This window comes from Capsicum annuum, chromosome 5 (assembly GCF_002878395.1).
Source record: "Capsicum annuum cultivar UCD-10X-F1 chromosome 5, UCD10Xv1.1, whole genome shotgun sequence".
NCBI lineage: Eukaryota > Viridiplantae > Streptophyta > Magnoliopsida > Solanales > Solanaceae > Capsicum > Capsicum annuum.
This window is the reverse complement of record NC_061115.1, coordinates 213041691-213062012: the sequence shown is the minus strand read 5'-3', so window position 1 is coordinate 213062012 and position 20322 is coordinate 213041691. Positions and strand designations below refer to the sequence as shown.

The following is a 20322-nucleotide window of genomic DNA, read 5'->3' as shown; positions in this document are numbered from 1 at the left end:
AATCTTTTAAAAGCACCCCTCACGAATGAAGAATGCGTTTGAATTAATTTTTGATTTTTAATTTATACGATAAAAGTCATAAGTTAGAAATTATAACTTATATCCAACCATCTTAAACAAAAGTAAAAGATATAATTAAAAGTTTAGAATTTCTTTCCTTGATATTCTCCCCAACAAATCCTTTTTCCTATTTGCATTTCTTTTTCCAAATAGAAATTATTCAATTCAAATTAACAATCAAAAACCAAGAAAACCAAAAAAAAAAAAAAAAAAAAAAAAAATCTTCGCACATACTTTTGGCCATAAAATTCGGATTTTACTTCTTTCAAGAATTTTCAAAAAATTTCAAAATTAACAAAAAAAATTATTTTCACTTTTTCAATTCAAATTACAAACATAAATCCAAAAACGGCTCTAATTTATTTCATGAAAATACTACTCCAACTTCCAAATATTATTTCTTATATTGAAAACAAAAATTATTTTTTACTGTAAAACAAACATGGCTGAAAGCTTACTTTATAATTCAAAAAGTTTTTCTCTTTTTAATTACTTTATAATTCTAAATAATATTATTATAACTTATTAAAACCCTAAAACCCTAGTAGCTTCTTTCTTCTAGAGCCTTCTTTTTTTCTTCTCTAAATAAAAAGCCCAAACTTCTATCGTTTTCTCTACTCTTCTGTCTTCTTTTTCAGCTGCAATATTTTTCTTGTAATTATATTTTAATTTATAATTATGTATCGTTTTGCAGCAAAACTTGCTTCTAAATCCAGGTAATTTAATATATTTTCTCAAAGTTATTTAATAATTTTAAACCCCTTTTTGTATACATTATGCAAAAATTGGATTTTTATTTCTTGGTGTATTATTTGAACTAGAATTTATGCAAATGCAGGTATTTTTCTCAAGTTTATTTAATAATTTTCAACCCCTTTCTGTATTTTATGCAAAAATTGTGATCTTTTTTTGTGTGTATTTTTTGAACTAGAATTATGTAAATCCAGGTATTTTTTGTGTATTATACAAAATTTTATCTTTTTTTGTGTGTATTTTTTGAACTAAAATTTATGAATCCTGGTATTTTTCTCAAATTTATTTAATATATTTCAACCCCTTTCTGTATATTATGCAAACATTTTATCTTTTTTTTTTTGTGTATTTTTTGAACTAGAATTTATGCAAATTCGGGTATTTTTCTCAAATTTATTTATTTTTTTTCATCCCCTTTTTGTGTATTGTGCAAAAATTGTATTTTTTTTAATTTTCTTTTTTAGTATTGTTTGGACTAAAATTTATGTAAATCTTGATTTGAACAAATTCCCATTTTCTTGATTGTGCAGGGTTGCCAGAAGCACCACCCAACAGGTATTTGTTTTTGCTTGTAGCAGTTTTAGTAGATCAAGAAAAGTTTCATTTTTGTGTAGTCTATGAGTCTAAGTTGCGCGGACTCTTCACTTTTGATGTTGTACCATGTTGGATACTCCAAAAGTACACTGCTTTTAAAGAATCTGACATGACATGTACCTGTTGACATTTTTGAAGAGTCCAAGCAACGTAGCTCAGTGCTAAAAAATATGTTTAGGTGCACTATCTAGTCTTTGTGTAGTAAGGGTGTCCGCAGAGAATGTTATACTAATTTTAGAAAACATGTACGTAAAGTATCTAGTTTTAGTAGATAAGAATAGTTCCATTTTGTGTACTCAGAGTCTAATCTAGTGCACCGTAAAGTATCTAGTTTTAGTAGATAAGAAAGTTTCATTTTGTGTACAGAGAGTTTAATCTAGGATTTCTGGAATATGGGTGCATGATAAAAAAAAGGAAAGGAAAAATGTATGGAGTGACTCAACGTTTAACCAAGTGCACCATTTAGCATTCTGTAGCATCATTTAGCTTTCTTGTAGCATATGTGTGAGCGGATGATATTATACCAATGTTAGAAAATATATACATGCAGGAATTTTTTCATATGACAAAAAGTGGAATTTTTTGTTTGTAACATTTTTAGTAGATCAAGAAAAGTTCCATCTTTGTGTGCTCAGAGACGAATCTTGGATTTATAGAACATGAGTGCACCACCACCACCACCACCACCACCAACATACCTGGTAAAATTCCCACAAGTGAGTTCTGGGGAGGGTAAAATGTATGCAACCTTATCACTACCTCGGTGAGGTAGAGAGGCTAGAACATGAGTGCACCGTAAAAAAGGGAAAAAAATGTAATAAGTAACTCAAACGTTCAACCAAGTGCACCATTTAGCCTTCTTGTAGCATGTGGGTCAACAGTTGAGGTTTACCAATTTTTGAAAATATATACATAAAGTATTTAGCTATACATAGAGACCATGGGTTGATGTGTCCGAATTTTTAGGGTATTATACAAATTTGCCCCCAGGTGTACTCATTTTCTGCAGGAATTTTTTCATACGAGAAAGGTGAAATTTTTATGCTTGTAACAATTTGGTAGATCAGAAAAGTTCCCTTTTGGTGTACTCAAGTCGAATCTTGGACTTCTAGAACATGGGTGCACCGTAAGAAAAAGGAAGGAGAAAATGCATTAAGTGCACCATTTAACCTTAATATAGTATGAGCATTAGCGGATAATATTATATTAATTATAGAAATATATACTTAAAGTATCTTGTTTTAGTGGATGAGAAAAGTTGCATTTTTGTGTACTCAGAGTCGAACTTGGATACTAAAACATGGGCTTATCTTAAAAAAAAGAAGAAGGAAAAAATGTATGTATTATGTACGCCATTTAGCCTTTTTGTAGTATGTGTACGTAAAGTATCTAGTTTTATGGAGAGATCATGAGTTCGCACACCCGTTTTTTAGGCTATAGATGCGTCTTGGGGTGTACTCATTTTCTGCAGGTATATTTTTCGTGTGGAATATGTGGGATGTTGTTTGTTTTTGAGGATTGGATTGGTATTTGAGATAATTTTGATGCAGGTTGGTAGTAGGTTGAATTGGAGCAGAAACTATGCAGCTAAGGATATTAAATTTGGAGTTGAAGCTCGGGGATTGATGCTTCAAGGTGTTGAACAGCTTGCCGATGCTGTTAAAGTCACCATGGGTCCAAAGGTGGGTTCTTTTAATACCCCATTGACGTGTAATTGAATTATAATAGTAGTAGTAGTGCTTGTGGTAAACATCTGAACATTGATTTCATATTCTTGTTTTTAGTGAAGTAGATATTATATTTTTGACGTCTGTATGTTTGTACATTTTACTGCTCTGATTTATATTGTGATGGATGTGCGCGTAAAGCCTACTACAGGGATCTGTCTGATAGTGAGACGAGGGGTTTTGGGGTGTTCTTTTTATTTTCTGCGTCATCTATCTCAGAGATGAGTCGACCGACACTGAAGGAGATACTTAAAAGTAAAGAACTCGAAAAGTAGACTGATACCAGATGTTTTATGCTAGTTGAGCCCTTGGGTTGCAAGAATGTTCCTTGGGAGCTCTTGAAGTTTGTCTTACAGATCCTGTGAGTGGGTGTAGTTCCGACATCTGTACTCAATCTTTTTACTTTTGATTGATACTGTGTCTCACCAATAATATTTTTCCTTTCTTTTCATTTTTAATACACAATTATTTCAAACAGGAAATATAATGCTTGTAAGAGTATAACAAAGTTATTTGAGAAGGTTTAGACAAGTATATATCTTCTTCACGTCTTGTATTCTCCTTTAATAGTTTCTCGATCTAGCCGTTGAGGTCTTAGACAGAGATGGCCACCCAAGAGAATTGGTCCTTGTAAAGAATACTTAGATGTATCTTTCCAAGAGTAAAGTGCAATCTTTCATGATTTGTTGTTGGGGAAGTTGTCGTAGTCTTCAAAAGGACTTGATTAGCTTCTAGGGCTTCAGTGAAAAGTGTGTTTTGGTACTTGTTTCCATAGAATACGTCTGATTAAACCTTGATTATTGCCTTGAGATCTTCAGCATTTATTGGGGCAAGATCTTCCTATTTAATTCTACTTACTCGGATATGCATCCTTTCTTTATTAGATGTTGATTGATTCCTTTCCATATGGCTATGTTTGCATATAGCTACTTTACTCGATTTCCTTTAAAAGAGCTTATTTGGTATGCTGCATTATCCCGCATACATATAAAACTCTTGCATCAAGTTTATTATCATTAAAAGTAAACCCTTAAACCATTTATACCTAAGTTGTTCGGATTCTTCATTTTCGGCGACACGACTTGGGTGTGCATGTGAGATCCATACTCAATCTGACAAAACCAATTTTGAGTATTTCCAACCAAAATCGACCGAGAAGTTTCGGATAGATTCAAAGATTTCTGTAATCAAAACAAAACTAAGGTGAAATTGAAGAAAATAGAACGCACACACACAAATATATTTTCTTTCTATGTTACTCCTTTTTCTGTTTTCTCCTTCCTTTTATTTCCTCTTGATCAATATTTTCTCCTCAAGTTTTTACTGAGGCAACTGGATGTTTGTTTTCTAACTTGTTCCCTTTCAGTTAAAAGTGAATTATGTTACCAGTTCTCTCTCCTTGTTCTCCTTGTTCTCCTTGTTCGTACTATTTGAGCTTGAATGTTGACTGGACAGGCAAGATTCTATATGACTCGCAGGGGACAAAATATTAAGTGGAGCACCACCAAATATATTTCGATTTTGTTGAGAATAAAGTCATTAGGTGACAACTAATGCTGTGTGTTTATTTATGAAGGGTCGTAATGTGGTGATTGAACAAAGTTGGGGTGCACCCAAGGTGACAAAAGATGGTGTCACTGTTGCAAAAGCCGTCGAATTCAAGGACAAAATAAAAAATGTTGGTGCCAGCCTTGTAAAACAGGTTGCCAATGCCACTAATGATGCTGCTGGTGATGGTAAGCTTTCATATATAATGTTTGTTCCTTCTGTTGCATCACTAGTTTGTGCCTTGTTTGCATGCTAAAAGTTCTAATAATCTATCACATCTCTGCTTGAGTTAAACACTAGCTCTGTATTTCAGGTACCACTTGTGCAACAGTCCTCACCCGAGCAATATTTACTGAAGGGTGCAAGTCTGTAGCTGCTGGTATGAATGCAATGGATCTTAGACGAGGTATCACAATGGCTGTTGATGCTGTTGTAACAAACCTGAAAAGCAGAGCACGGATGATAAGCACATCCGAGGAGATTGCCCAGGTATATTTGCTAGCTTCAAACTTTTATGAATCACAGCCTGGAGGATGTCTTTTTGTGGTACTTAAAACATCAATATTTTGAGCAGCAAGCTCCTCTGGCCTCGACCTTACCCCTCACCTCTTCACACACACAAAAAAAAGGAGGGGGTGGGAGGTGGGGAGGAATATATTTAAGAAAGTGATACTGCTTTTCTGTCATTGTGTGTTAGGCGTAAGTGCTGTATTATTTCCATTAGGATATTGCAAGAATAAAATTCAGGGTGTAAAAGCCGAATATAACTCGTTCTTCGTTGCAAGGAATGATTTCAAAACACTAATGCACCGGATAACTGAATGAGATATCAATCTTATGCTCTAGAGTGTTCCTGCTGCACAGTTTCCAGTAAATGATAATATGACTGTTTGATAGGTTGGTACTATCTCTGCAAATGGAGAAAGGGAAATTGGTGAGCTAATTGCTAGGGCTATGGAGAAAGTAGGCAAGGAAGGTGTCATCACTATTCAAGTAAGTAATTTCTTGATACTGTTTGTGTATAAGACATGGTGTTTTTTTGCCATAATGGTATGAACTTTTTCTTAAGTTTCTGTTCCGGTAAAATCTTAATTTCCTTAAAGCCTCATATCGTATGTATATAATCTCAAAGAGGAGAAGATGTAGAGTTGTCACTAAACTTATTGTCATTTGATCCATTTGAGTTGGTAATAGGAAAAAAAGTTGTGCAACAATCTGATATTTGGAACCCGGGTGGTCTTTTTTTTTATTTGTCAAACAAGAATATTGTATAATCCCTTACTTTGTGATAACTGAGTCGAAACATATGGAAGGAATCTTGTTGTAAAGACGTCACACTAACTCATTTCCTTCATAAGAAAAAGATATGACACTGACTCGTTGCTGATATAATGCAGGATGGAAGGACACTGGAAAATGATTTGGAAGTTGTTGAGGGGATGAAGCTGGACAGAGGCTACATATCCCCGTACTTCATCACAAATGAGAAGAACCAGAAATGTGTATGTCTTTGGTTTGTCAATATCAACGCAGCGGCATGACTGATGCAGCAGTCTTACATATTTTACAGCCAGCCTCATTTTCATTTGAACTGACAACTATTTTGATAACTGACAGGAGCTGGAGGACCCACTTATTCTTATTCACGAAAAAAAAATCTCAAGCATAAATGCGATTGTGAAAGTGTTAGAGTTGGCTTTGAAGGTAGTCTTTCTTCTTCTGAGATTCTTGGAGTTTCAACTATGACCTCTGGAGTTGTTTCTTATTCTAATTCATATATTCAGAGACAAAAGCCCCTCTTAATTGTGTCCGAAGATGTGGAGAGTGAAGCACTTGCTACACTTATTCTGAACAAGCTTCGCGCTGGAATCAAGGTAATATGTTGCTTTGAGGAAACATATGTCTTTGTTTTGTTGATGGTCGGTATAACACTTTGTTAGCTAATTATATTGGAAATCAATACAGGTTTGCGCCATCAAAGCTCCAGGATTTGGTGAAAACAGGAAGTCTAATTTGCAAGATCTTGCAGCTTTAACTGGAGGCCAGGTAAGCAACTGTTATGGTATGCTCCTGGATAAGATATTTGCTATTTCTTCTGGCATCACCAGCAATTCTTCCCCGTTCTTTACAGGTCATTACAGAAGAACTTGGTTTGAACATTGAAAATGTGGAGTTGGACATGCTGGGAAAATGTAAAAAGGTATATTTGATAATGTCACTGTAGTATGGATTTCGTCGGTACATCCCTACTTTGCGGTATTACTTAATGGTGCAAGTAGTTCTCCGTTGCAATTCTTTTTTTTCTTCTTTTTCTATCTTTTGCTGCTGATCATTTCTGTCTTCTGTAATTCTCATGGCAATTCATTTTCTAGGTGACTATCTCCAAGGATGACACTGTTATTCTTGATGGTGCGGGTGAGAAGAAGGCCATAGAGGACAGATGTGAACAGGTATAGTTCGCGAACATCTGCACTTATATTATCAATATATATACATAATCCAAAAGTGTGGGGTTGAACATATGTTGTGCTCTTTGTTTTGACAGATTAGATCAGCAATTGAACTGAGCACATCTGATTATGACAAGGAGAAATTACAGGAAAGACTAGCTAAGCTTTCAGGGGGTGTTGCAGTTTTGAAGGTATGCAATCTAACTGCAGTTTGTATTCTCTGAGAACCCAAGTACATGAAGAAAAGGATCCCAACTATTTTTACATGTATAAAGAATTTGCAACGTCTTGTATAAGCTCACAAATAATCAAGACAATTGTAGAAGGTATATTAATTTGGATTAGTATGGTTCTGGCAGATAGGAGGAGCTAGTGAAGTTGAGGTTGGTGAGAAGAAAGACAGAGTTACCGATGCTCTGAATGCCACAAAAGCTGCCGTAGAGGAAGGAATTGTTCCAGGTTATTACTTGTTTATTTTTAGTCTGACTCACTTAAGAGCCTATAGTCGGGCACTTAATCTAGCTCTTGCCATGCAGGTGGTGGAGTTGCACTTCTGTATGCATCAAAAGAATTGGAGACATTGCCAACAGCCAACTTTGACCAGAAGATTGGTGTGCAAATTATTCAGAATGCTCTGAAGGTCCACAATTTAAACATCGTACATCTGCTAGATTAGATTCCTTAGTGTATTGCTTCTCAGGAATAGAGTAGTTACCTAATCATAATTAGCAGAGCTGTGATGTTTTAGAATGAATTTTATGATTGCAGATGCCAGTACATACCATTGCCTCTAATGCTGGGGTGGAGGGATCAGTAGTGGTTGGCAAACTGTTGGAGCAGGATAACCCTGATCTTGGATATGATGCGGCAAAAGGTTTGGATGCTCTCTCTTGTTCTTTCTGAGTTTCCATCTGATAAATGATTAAAATAGTCGCGGTATGTCAATGCATACAAAATATAATGATTAATCTCTCTGCGTGCAACAGGTGAATATGTTGATATGGTAAAAGCAGGAATCATTGACCCATTGAAAGTAATTAGGACAGCCCTGGTTGATGCTGCTAGGTGAGCACACTCTTTTAGTCTTCCAGTTGACGTTCTTCTTAATATATATGCATTTAGCTTGTGTCTCTTCAAATTTAAAAGTTTTACACTATAACCGTTACTTGAGCTGCTATCCAATGTTGCTTATCTTATTTTGTACAACATAGCCAGTGTAGTCTCACTAGTGGGGTTTGGGTTTGACGGTAGTGTGTATGCAGACATTAGGCAGAGACGTTTCTGATAGAACCCTCGGCTCGAGAAAATAACACAAGCGAAGAAACCAAGACAAAATACTCCACAAGACATGATAAAGCATACCTAAAAAGGAATAGTAACTACAAAATAATATGATAAACAAATTACAAGGGGACAATAGATAGTGATAGAAATCAAAGGAACAAGAACCTACAAGGCAATGCCATGGCTACTAGTATGGAAGGATAAATAAGTCTGCAGTCAACCACCTCTTTTAACTTTTTATCCTCATCGATGTCCTTAATTATCCTGTCTAATTCCACTTATATGTGGTGATCTAGTAGCGTAAAAACTTCTACATTGCCGGTATGCAGAAGCTAAACTGTGTTTCTGTTGCCTATTTTTGTTGTGTGCAGTGTGTCATCTCTATTGACTACAACTGAAGCTGTTATTGTTGAGCTTCCCAAGGATGAGAAGGCATCTCCACCTATGCCTGGTGGTGGTATGGACTACTAATGCACTATCAAAAAGCAGTGATTCAAGATGACCTGACGTACAATTTAGCTCACAGAATAAGGAAGTTTCTTAAGGTTGTTGCTGATGGTATCACAATTGTAACAATAGCAAGAGATGAATGTGAAATTCATGTTTTTGTAGGTTGAGAACTTGTACTATTTGCTAGACAGCGGCGTCCTCATCTCTAATCTATGAAAAAAAATTCTTCTCTAAAATCTGAATTTTTTTCCTTCTCGGTGACATGAATTCCAAGAATTTTCTGAGTATAAAAGAATCTTTTAGAGGAACTATGAATGTCATTCCCATGTGACCTAGAAGTCACAGGTTAAAGCCATGGAAATAGTCTCTTGTAGAAATGCAAGCTTTGGAAATGCAAGGGAAATAGTCTCTTGTAGAAATGCAAGAGAAGGTTGTGCACAATAACCCTTTTTGTTTTTTGGCTCTTTAATGGACTCCGTGTGCAGTGTGAGCTTTAGTAATTGGGTTGGCTCCGGAGAATTTGGCATATAGTTTGTTACCAATCGGACAAATGATTTGCATACAATGGCCAAATTTTCTATTGTTGGTAAGATCAAGCTCACATCATAGGTGTTATTGCATCAACCATATTTTTCGTGGGATCGATCTTTTATATTATGTTATATGTTTTCTTTAACATTATGGCTATAACAGTTAAAAACAATATAGGGACAGAGAAAGTTGTTATTAGAGGTTTAGAGTAATTCAGATAGCAGCTATTTAGGAACATCTTCATACAATAACCCACGGCCAATACAAGTAGGATCTGGGTGGGGAGGGTACGTAGACCTTACCCCTACTACATAGAGAGACTATTTCTGATAGGTCCTTGACTCAAGTAAAAACATTCAAAGCAGTTTGATAAAAGAAGAGTTTCGATGTGCAGGCAATCATCACCTTCCTTTACAGAATTTCCATTTGTAGCCTGACTTGAAAGACCAGGAGATCAAACATGGAGTTGTACATGCATGATGTTCTCGGAGGCAATAGCCCGGCAGCCAAGCCAATCACAGGCTTGTTAGGCAACATCTACAGCAGCCAGGTACCCCTCGCGAGACCTTTTGGTTTCAGACCTCCAAAACAATCACTGTTATTGATGGTTTCTTGACCTCTTCACCTGAGCTGGCACCCAAAACGTTGGCAAAACCCAACGAGACTACATTGCAAGCTCCACAGATAGGAGTGTACTCAGATGAAAGCATTCACAGCCATGATGGGAGGAGGGGAATATGTTGACAGGCGACAGCCGTAACGTCATTGGAGTGTACAGGACCGGAAGCACCATGTCTCGACTTTCAGTCACTGGCAAGTTTAAGAATGCTTGTGGCTTCACAGACCTTCATTCCCTCATACCAGTTGGTCAGCATGTCAGAGACACTGCTTAGGATCGCTTATTCATCTTACTTACTAAGGTTTTTCTGTATCTTTAAGAAACACAAGAAATTGTTGATTGTATTGTGTGAAAAAACTACTTGATTTGTCTTTCAAGTCTGTCTCAATCTGTCGGTAAATGAATGTAAACAGATATTTATTTCTTCACAAGCATTCTTTATGAATGCTGAAGCTATGTCTTTCTTTTTCTGTCTTTTCATTGCTTCTGCCTGTAACAGCAACTTCACATCTTTGCTTTTGTGCTATTCCCTGTTCAAGAAGTCGCGTTTGCTCTCACCAAGCAGCAAAGTTAAAAGTCCAACATTTTCAACATAGAACACTAAACCTATTTGTGTTCCCCAACCGAAAATGTCACAGACCTCCAATGGTTCGAGTCACCAAGGGAGCAAAGTAGGGGAGCGAAGGGTTAAAAGACCAAAAAATTGGCACAAAGATGTCATGTCCAGTAGTTCTTCATCAGTATTACAATCCTAAATAGCTCACAAGTTCGAGAAAGTGCTCCTCATGCCCTCCTTCTACGTGCCTGGTTTTGTACTTCGAAAAAGTTACCATTATCGGACACTGCATAAGGATGAAGAGGCAAAGAGAGCTACCCAGCGCTACTGAAATCTCCTTATACCCTATAATTATCCATCGAAAAATGCCTCTTTTCTCTTTTATGAAGTTTACAACAAACAAGTGATACAAGTAGGGTACCAAGCCACAAACTATTACGTATGCTTAGGCGGTTAAGCCACGATGAAAATCTATGCTAAGACCAGTTTCGACAGGAATGACAACGAATATCAGTCTGATTCTTGAAAAGACATGCTTTTATAAAGGGTTGAAGGATGTGAAAAATCTACCAAGTAAAATAACATTAGCTGACCAAGTATGCATTCATATCTCCTCTGAGCATTAAAGGTGGTTGATTCTGACGCGACCAAGTACAGTAGCTTCATCAAGTCCATATAATGAATCAATCAATAGCGTCCGCAGTGAACCTGGACCTCTAGCCATGTCCATCCCTGTCTCACTCGCGACACCAAAGATAGCCAATGCAGAAGCTGTTGCTTCAACAGCATGGGATGGATCAACTGCGACAAAGGCAGTAATGAGAGCAGTGACGGAACATCCAGATGCAGTAATTTTTTGCAACATAGGAACCCCGTTATACACATAGACGACCCTATCTCCATCTGTGATATAGTCAATAGCTCCAGAAACAGCAACTACACAACCAGTTTGTTGAGCAAGGGACTTTGCGGCTTCAACAGCATCACTTGAACCGTGGACACTATCCACACCCTTAATCAGTCAAATCGAAGCAGATGAGACATTATGTGCACAATAATTGAATTTAATGCATAGGAAAATTGTAAATACTGTAACGATGAGTTCTCAGCTGTTACAAGCAAATCTTTGCTTATCAAAAAGTATTGATCTACCTATCAACTCCTCTAAAGCTTTAACTCGGAGCACACGATCCTAAATAAGATGCAAAAAATAAAATCAAGTGTATATCACTTTGATCTTTATGACCACAGGTAGCAAATTTATCCAAAAAGAAGACGAATCAAACTACATGAACATTTCATCAGATTACTTGGTCTTCTTCAATCTATCAAACAAGTCGAAAATAAAATGAATTCAAGGACAAAATCGCCGGTATACTGTGATCCAGACCCAAGAAGGGCCAGACATGAGACAAGCATGGTGGTTAGACAGACTATTCCTATATTGAACTTTTGGTCAATTTTCAACCTATTTTAGAATTTTTCTCCGCTACCAATACGCCTTTACCATCAACGGGTAAAAAATGTCCCATTTCACATAGTTTTTCACAACAACGTGGGAAGTAAGTAAGGAATATGAAGAGGACTAATCACTTAACTTCGCACAAATAGAAGATTCTTCTCTTCCTCCCATTCTTACATCAGTAACAACAATTTATAGGTCACACAAGGAGAGACCAAAATTTGGATAGAGGCGACATTCTCAGATCTTGCATAACGATGCTACCGTTTGGTAAAACTAACCACTGCACGAAAATGACTACAAGATAAAGGCCCCATTTTGGCTTGATAGTCATCTAAGAGAGAAATTGCTAAGAAGTTATTCAATCAAAACAACAACTACTATGTCTCAGTCACAATCCACTAGTGTTTGGCTATATAAATCTTACAAGACAGTACTATCTATTTGGCTCCATTTGGGAAATTTCATTCCAATATTCAGTAGTTTAATGTTCAGAAATATGTTAGAGGTTATCTACATTTTCTACCATGTGCAAGTCTCGTACTTTAAAAACTCCTAATACTGGATATAATGCAAGCATACCAACAAAGATAAAAATTGACGATAAAACATTACTTGTGTCGGGTGTTTACACCAAACAGATCAATGCATCATTACATATGTTAGAACATATGTAACTATCACTAAACTATGAGTAGTTAATGTATATTTTCACTTCATTAAATTATTAACAAGGGTAAGTTGATATGGTACAACAGCAACATACCCAGCGTAATCCCACAAGTGGGGGGTCTGGGAGGGTGGTGTTTAAAGAGCCTCACCTCAACCTTGTAAAGATAGCGAGAGATTGTTCCCGATACACCCTCAGCTCAAGAAGTTATAAAGACTCTATACAACAACATACCTAGCGTAATCCAACAAGTGTGGTTTTGGGAAGGGTGGTGTTTACGCATCCTTAGCCCTACCCTGTGAAAACAGAGAAACTGCTTCCAATACATCCACGACTCAAGAAGGTAGAAAGACTCGGTGCTAATAAGTATTTACCAAAATCAATACTCCATATATATATGCATTATGCCAAAACAACTTAAACAAAATATTGCACACATATGATGTGCTCTGTACGGAGGAAAATGTTTCTAGTTTTCACATGTCCGTTTCGTCAAAATTTTTGTAAAATATTTTCTCTAAGAAAACAAGTTGCTTGAAAATAAGGAAAATGACTTCCCAAATAGAAATAAGAAAAACAAGTTCCATAATATATTCGACATAGATTGTGTCCCCCCACCCTCCAACACACCTCATCTTCGCCCCTACTACCATAGCTCCCCATCTCTATCATGTTACACCCCTACCTTGCCCCCTACCCTACCTAGTGGTATTCCCCATTGATTGTGTCCCCATCCTCCAACACACCTCATCTTCAGCCTACTTTCATAGCTCCCATCCCCACTACGCCACACCCTTGTCCTTACCCCTGCCCCCACCTAGTGGTATTCCATATTAACTGTGTCCCCTACCCTCAAACACACCTTATCTCAGCCAACTTCACACTAGGTAACCAGTCAGGTGTAAGTGTTCAACATTTACGCAAACTCCAAGAGCTTTTGGAGTAAATTCAGGCATTTCATCAACTAAATGAATCATCATAACTAACACACACATAACTAAAACTTGCACAATTAATACGTGCACAACTAAAATTTGCATAACTAATAACTGTATTACTAATACCTTCATAATTCTAACCAACTACCATATGACCTTATATTGTCTTATCTTGGAATTTGAATCAACACAACCGTTAAAAAGAGCAAGAATCTCAGAACCATTGCTTCAAACCAAGTAACTCCAAACACGCCTTTCCTAAAACTTGATCCACCACCATCAACAGGATCAAGAACCCAAGGCTTCTTCAACTGATTCGCTACTTGTGCAGCCAACTTCATACTCGGTAACCAGTCAGGTGTAAGTGTTCCAACATTTATGCAAACTACATGGGCTTTTGGAGTAAATTCAGGCATTTCATCAACTAAATGAATCATCATAACTAAAACGTGCATAACTAATACATGCACAACTTATACGCGCATAACTAATAACCGTATTACTAATACCTGCATAATTCTAACAAGCTACCACACGACCTTATACTGTCTTACCTTGGAACTTGAATCAACACAACCATTAAAAAGAGCAAGAATCTCAGACCCATTGCCTCTAACAACACTAGGGTTTAAACCAAGCAACTCCAAACATGCGTTTAACCTAAAACCTGATCCACCAGCAGCAACAGGATCAAGAACCCAAGGTTTCTTGAACTGATTAGCCACTTGTGCAGCCAACTTTATACCAGGTAACCAGTCAGGTGCAAGTGTTCCAACATTCATGCAAACTCCATGGGCTTTTGGAGTAAATTCAGGCGTTTCATCAACTAACTGAATCATCATAACTAAGAACTGCATAACTAATACGAGCATATCTAGTACCTTCATAATTCTAACAAACGACCATACGACCTCACATTGTCTTACCTTGGAAGTAGATTCAACACAACCTTTAAAAAGAGCAAGTATCTCAGAAGCAGTGCCTCTAACAACACTAGGCTTCAAACCAAGCAACTCCAAACGCGCTTTTAACCTAAAACCTGATCCACCAGCAGCAACAGGGTCAAGAACCCAAGGTTTCTTGAACTGATTGGCCACTTGTGCAGCCAACTTCATAACGGCTAACCAGTCAGGTGTAAGTGTTCCAACATTTATACAAAGTCCAAGGACTTTACGAGTAAATTCAGGCATTTCATCAACTGAATGAATCATCATAACTCACACGCACATAACTAAAACCTGGATAACTAAAACGTGCTTAACTTATACACGCATAACTAATAACCGTATTACTAATACCTGCATAATTCTAACAAGCTACCACACGACCTTATATTGTCTTACCTTAGAATTTGAATCAACACAACCATTAAAAAGAGCAAGAATCTCAGACCCATTGCCTCTAACAACACTAGGCTTCAAACCAAGCAACTTCAAACACGCCTTCAACCTAAAACTTGATCCACCAGCAGCAACAGGATCAAGAACCCAAGGTTTCTTCAACTGATTTGCAACTTGTGCAGCCAACTTCATACCAGGTAACCAGTCAGGTGCAAGTGTTCCAGCATTTATGCAAACTCCAAGGGCTTTTGGAGTAAATTCAGGCATTTCATCAACTAACTGAATCATCATAACTAATACATGCATAACTAATATGCGCATAACTAGTACCTGCAAAATTCTAACAAGCTACCATACGACCTCACATTGTCTTACCTTGGAAGTAGAGTCTACACAACCTTTAAAAAGAGCAAGTATCTCAGAAGCATTGCCTCTAACAACACTAGGCTTCAAACCAAGCAACTCCAAACACGCCTTCAACCTAAAACTTGATCCACCAGCAGCAACAGGATCAAGAACCCAAGGTTTCTTGAACTGATTTGCCACTTGTGCAGCCAGCTTTATACCAGGTAACCAGTCAGGTGTAAGTGTTCCAACATTTATGCAAACTCCAAGTGCCTTAGGAGTAAATTCAGGGATTTCATCAACTGAATGAATCATTGCAGGTGATGCACCAGCAGATAATAAAGTGTTGGCCATGAAATCCATTGAAACAAAGTTTGTTATACATTGGATTAATGGTGATTTTTGATGGACTAATTGGAAATGTGTCCATGCTTGTTTTGGGTAATCTAAAGGGTCTTGGAGTTCAATGGTGTTGGTGATTTTGTCTTCTTCCATTGATGTTTTTGCTCTATTTTTTTAATGTATGAGTGTACAGGAGAACTGATAACTATTGTTAGGATGAATATACAAACCTTTTTTTTTTTTTTTTTTTGGATAGATTGTACTTTTTCCAGTCTGACATAATACTCGTGATGGCTTTTCCTTTTTAGTCAAAGCTAAATTGTGCTTAACTTTCCGTATTCGATGCCCCACTCATATTAAATTCTCCAAAAATACATTAATTTTGACAAACTCAGTATGCGTCTATTGACATTATTAAAGAATTCAATCAACATATAGATTAGAAAGTGTTATCAAATGTAACTAAGAGAGTAGGTGTTTGACCATGTTAGTGTTAAAATAAGAAAGAGTACAAACATAAATTCCGACACTTTGGACCTTAATCTTGTTATTTTGTAAAGTTATTAAAAGTCTCAATTTTGAATTTATCGAGATACATAGTTAACTTTCAATACATTGAACGAAGAAATATTTTTTTTTTTGTAAAGATATAAATAGCTTTCGATATTTTTTATTTTTTTTAGATCTTTCGAGATACATAATATATCCAACGAAGATATGTTTTTTCTTTGTAAAGATATATCATAAGTTTTCGATATATTTTATTAGTTTTTAATCTATCGAGATACATAATTAGCTTCTAATAAATCCAACAAAATACATAATTAATTGATATTCTTGTAATTATTTTGTAAGGATGACGATTTGAATAAATATGATAAGTTAAGGCGTGTTTATGTTATTTTTCTCATTTTTTGTTTAAGAAAAAGATCATTTTTAAAAAATTAGAGCTGTATATGATGTTTGCCCAAGCTTATTTTTCCTCAAAATTGCTTCTTTTTTTTTTTTTCTAAAATGTGAGATATTTGACTAAACCTTTGAAAGAAAATAAGTACCAAAAACATTTTTCATAAACTAAAAAAATAGCTTATCTGAAAAACACTTTTGAGAATATATACTTAGAAACACTTTTAAAAACTTGACCAAATACTAATTATTGTTCAAAAATATTTTTTAAAATTTATTGATCAGATATAAATTATTTCTCACTAAAAGTAATTTTTTTTTAAAATACTTCTTAGAATAAATGAATTTTAGAAATTGGACTGAGCAGGCTATTATTTTGGATGAATTGAACTTTTTTCAGTTTTATATAGTAGGTGTTTGGCAATGTTTCGATGTGAAAGTAATTTTTTTATTTTTTATTTTCAAAGTGAAAAATAATATTACAAATTGGAGTAGTATCTTTCTTGAAATAAATTAAAGTTATTATCCAAATTTTCTGAATAATTTAAGTGATAATAATTTTTTGTTGTTTTTAAACTTTTGAAGTGCTTTTGAACAGTACTAGAGATCAACCATTATAATTACTGACACAAACAAACCATTAATCCAAAGTACATACAAATACTTCGTAGATTTAGTGTCCGTTTGGATAAACTGAAAAAAATGGCTTTTAGTATTCGTTTGGATAAATTGAAAAAAGTGGCTTTTAAAAAATTCTTTAAAAGTGCTTTTGAAAGTGGTGAACTTATTTTAAAAATAAGTAGTTACGTGTTTGGATAAAAGTGCTGAAACTGAAAAAAAATTATTGATGTGTTTAGTAAACAAGTGCTTTTAAACACTTTTTTTTGGTCAAAATACTTGAAATACCCTTAAAGTTGTTAATAATATATAGAGTTGATTATTATTAATTTTTATTTCTAAAATGATTCAAATTAAAATTAATATATATTTTAATATATATATATATATAATATTTTTTTGAACGAATATTAATTTGTGCGCTAAAAAACTTCTTTTTGGTTAAAAAAGTTTAAATCATTAAATATATATGTTACTAATCATTATAATTACATTAATGGATAAATAGTTGATCACAAATGATACTATTTGTTTGATAAAAAGACTTTTAATTAGAAAATATATTACTCGTCGATTGAGTAATGACTATCACTATTAAAACATTGGCGAATATGAATGTCGCATCGTGAAGTATAGATAGATCATTCACTAAGCGTTTATGAAGTTATATATCTTCAATGAATATTCTCAATATATTTTGGTCGATGAATTATTTTTTTTATTAGAGAAATTCATATTTGTGCAATAATAATTGTTCAAATTTAAAAGGATTTATTAAAGAAGGAAAATAATATATAAAAATTCATAATTCATAAATTAGAAGTTTCATACAAAAGAAGTACTAATATAGTTAAAGTTAAATTCGTCATATAAACAAAAAAAAAAAATATTCAATTAATACAAGCATTAAAACCTATTTTGGAGCTACACAAGGGTAATTTTGGCATAAGGAATATTTTTTAGGGACAAAAATGTCTTTTAATTGATCAAATTAAAATGACTTAAAACCAAAAAAAATAAGTTAGGAATTTGACCTTTTAGTTTTTAACTTTTTTAAGTCGAAACTATGGCTGTCAAGTGGGCCGGGCCAATCCGGAACCGGTCCGTGTTATTTAACCGGGTTGAGGGCCGGTCCGGGTCTGGGTTGGGGTCTAAGTGGGCCGGGCCGGGCCGGGCCCAACAGTAAAAAAATAAAAAATCACCCTAACCCGACCCACTTAACCCAACCCGGTCAAATCCACCTAAATCCGATCAAATCCGATTAAAAAACCGGTCAAAAATATTAAAAAAAAAAAAACTTTTTTTCAATATACATTATATATACCCAGCTATATACATTATAAATACGTTAAACAATATATATACACTATATATATAGTATATACTACATTAGAATTTAAAAAATATATACACATATACACAATTACACATATATACGCACCATCCAAATATATATATACTACTTTAAACTTTAAAGTTTAAATAAAATATACTACAATATATATATATATACACATGTATACGTTACATATACACGTCTATAGAAGATCTATTCACATATATACACTCTAATCTATATATATGTAATACTTTAAATGAAATATACTATAATATATATACATTACAATATATATTTGTATAGTTATATACTAATTTATAAAACATATACACATGTATACGTTAAATATACACGTCTATAGAAGATCTATTCACATATTACACTCTATTCTATGTATATGTAATACTTTAAATCAAATATGCTACAATATATATACATTACAATATATATTTGTATAGTTATATACTAATTTACAAAACAGATACACATGTATACGTTAAACATACACGTCTATAGAAGATCTATTCACATATATACACTCTATTCTATGTATATGTAATACTTTAAATGAGATATACTACAATATATATACATTACAATATATATTTGTATAGTTCTTTACTAATTTATAAAATATATACACACATATACATTAAATATACACGTCTATAGAAGATCTATTCACATATATACACTCTATTTTATGTATATGTAATACTTGAAATGAGATATACTACAATATATATACATTGCAATATATATTTGTATAGTTATATACTAATTTATAAAACATATACACATGTATACGTTAAATATACACGTCTATAGAAGATCTATTCACATATATACACTCTATTCTATGTATACGCACCATTCAATGTATATATACCACTACTTATAAAATCTACTACATTATATATACACTACAATATATATAGATATACTTATATACTAATTTATAAAACATATACACACGTATATGATATACACTTCTATAGAAGATATATACACGTGTATACGCACCATTCAATGTATATATACTACTACTTATAAAATATACTATATTATATATACATTACAATATATATAAATATACTTATATACTAATTTATAAAACATATACACATGTATACGTTAAATATACACTTCTATAGAAGATATATGCACAAATATACAAAACATATGCTACTTAATATAATAAATTAATAATATTTGGTAGTAAATTAATAATATATTAGAAGTAAGTTTTTAATTTAAAGTAGAAAACTAGAAATTCAATTTAAAATTTTAAATCGTTAAATGAAAAAAAATAAAAAGCAAGGACTAAGGAGTGAATGAATTTGGGGAATTTTATTGATTGCAAAATGATCCAAAATTTATAATTTACATGAATGAAAAATCTATAAATTATGCATCATTTTTTCCAACTCATTCATGTTAATATTAATGGGAGCTTGCATAGGATAGTCGAAGTCAACGGGGGCAAAACCATGCATTGGACTTGATTCTGCTGAGTTCTCCTGTGAAGTCATAATTTTTTCAAGTTTTAGCTCGTCGCTCGGCTCCGGTTCCATTCCTTGGTTTCTTCTTTCCGCTCTAATCCAATCTCTGAGGCAAACTAGAACATTCATTGCATTGCTTTCCAATGAGTGTCGGTTGTCTCCAAAATGCTGTCGTCCCTGACTAAAGACGCTCTCTGATGCAACAGTTGACATTGGAACATTCAAGATATCTCTAGCTAATCTTGAAAGCACAGGATATTGTGTTTCATTACTCCTCCACCAATCCAA

The 20322-nt window shown here is 34.3% G+C and overlaps 2 protein-coding genes and 1 pseudogene across 2 annotated transcripts; 2 read left to right on the top strand and 1 right to left on the bottom strand.

Moving 5' to 3' along the window:
• The first annotated feature begins 521 nt into the window (after positions 1-521).
• On the top strand, positions 522-9102 carry LOC107871247 (chaperonin CPN60-2, mitochondrial). Its single transcript, XM_016718129.2, has 18 exons — positions 522-776; positions 1344-1368; positions 2958-3089; positions 4711-4870; positions 4996-5171; positions 5580-5675; positions 6080-6184; positions 6300-6386; positions 6467-6556; positions 6648-6728; positions 6814-6882; positions 7055-7132; positions 7228-7323; positions 7492-7591; positions 7669-7772; positions 7901-8006; positions 8119-8197; positions 8788-9102. Exons 1-18 carry the CDS (start codon positions 739-741, stop codon positions 8885-8887), a joined length of 1722 nt encoding a protein of 573 aa, XP_016573615.1. The 5' UTR covers positions 522-738; the 3' UTR covers positions 8888-9102.
• A 148-nt stretch (positions 9103-9250) lies between these two features.
• On the top strand, positions 9251-10393 carry LOC124898771 (annotated as a pseudogene).
• Positions 10394-10923: 530 nt separating this feature from the next.
• On the bottom strand, positions 10924-15965 carry LOC107871248 (hydroxyethylthiazole kinase). The gene is made up of 2 exons (XM_016718130.2): positions 15358-15965; positions 10924-11584 (listed from the first exon to the last, which is right to left on the bottom strand). The coding sequence occupies exons 1-2, from the start codon at positions 15820-15822 to the stop codon at positions 11195-11197; spliced, it is 855 nt and encodes a 284-aa protein (XP_016573616.1). The 5' UTR covers positions 15823-15965; the 3' UTR covers positions 10924-11194.
• Between the last annotated feature and the right edge of the window lie 4357 nt (positions 15966-20322).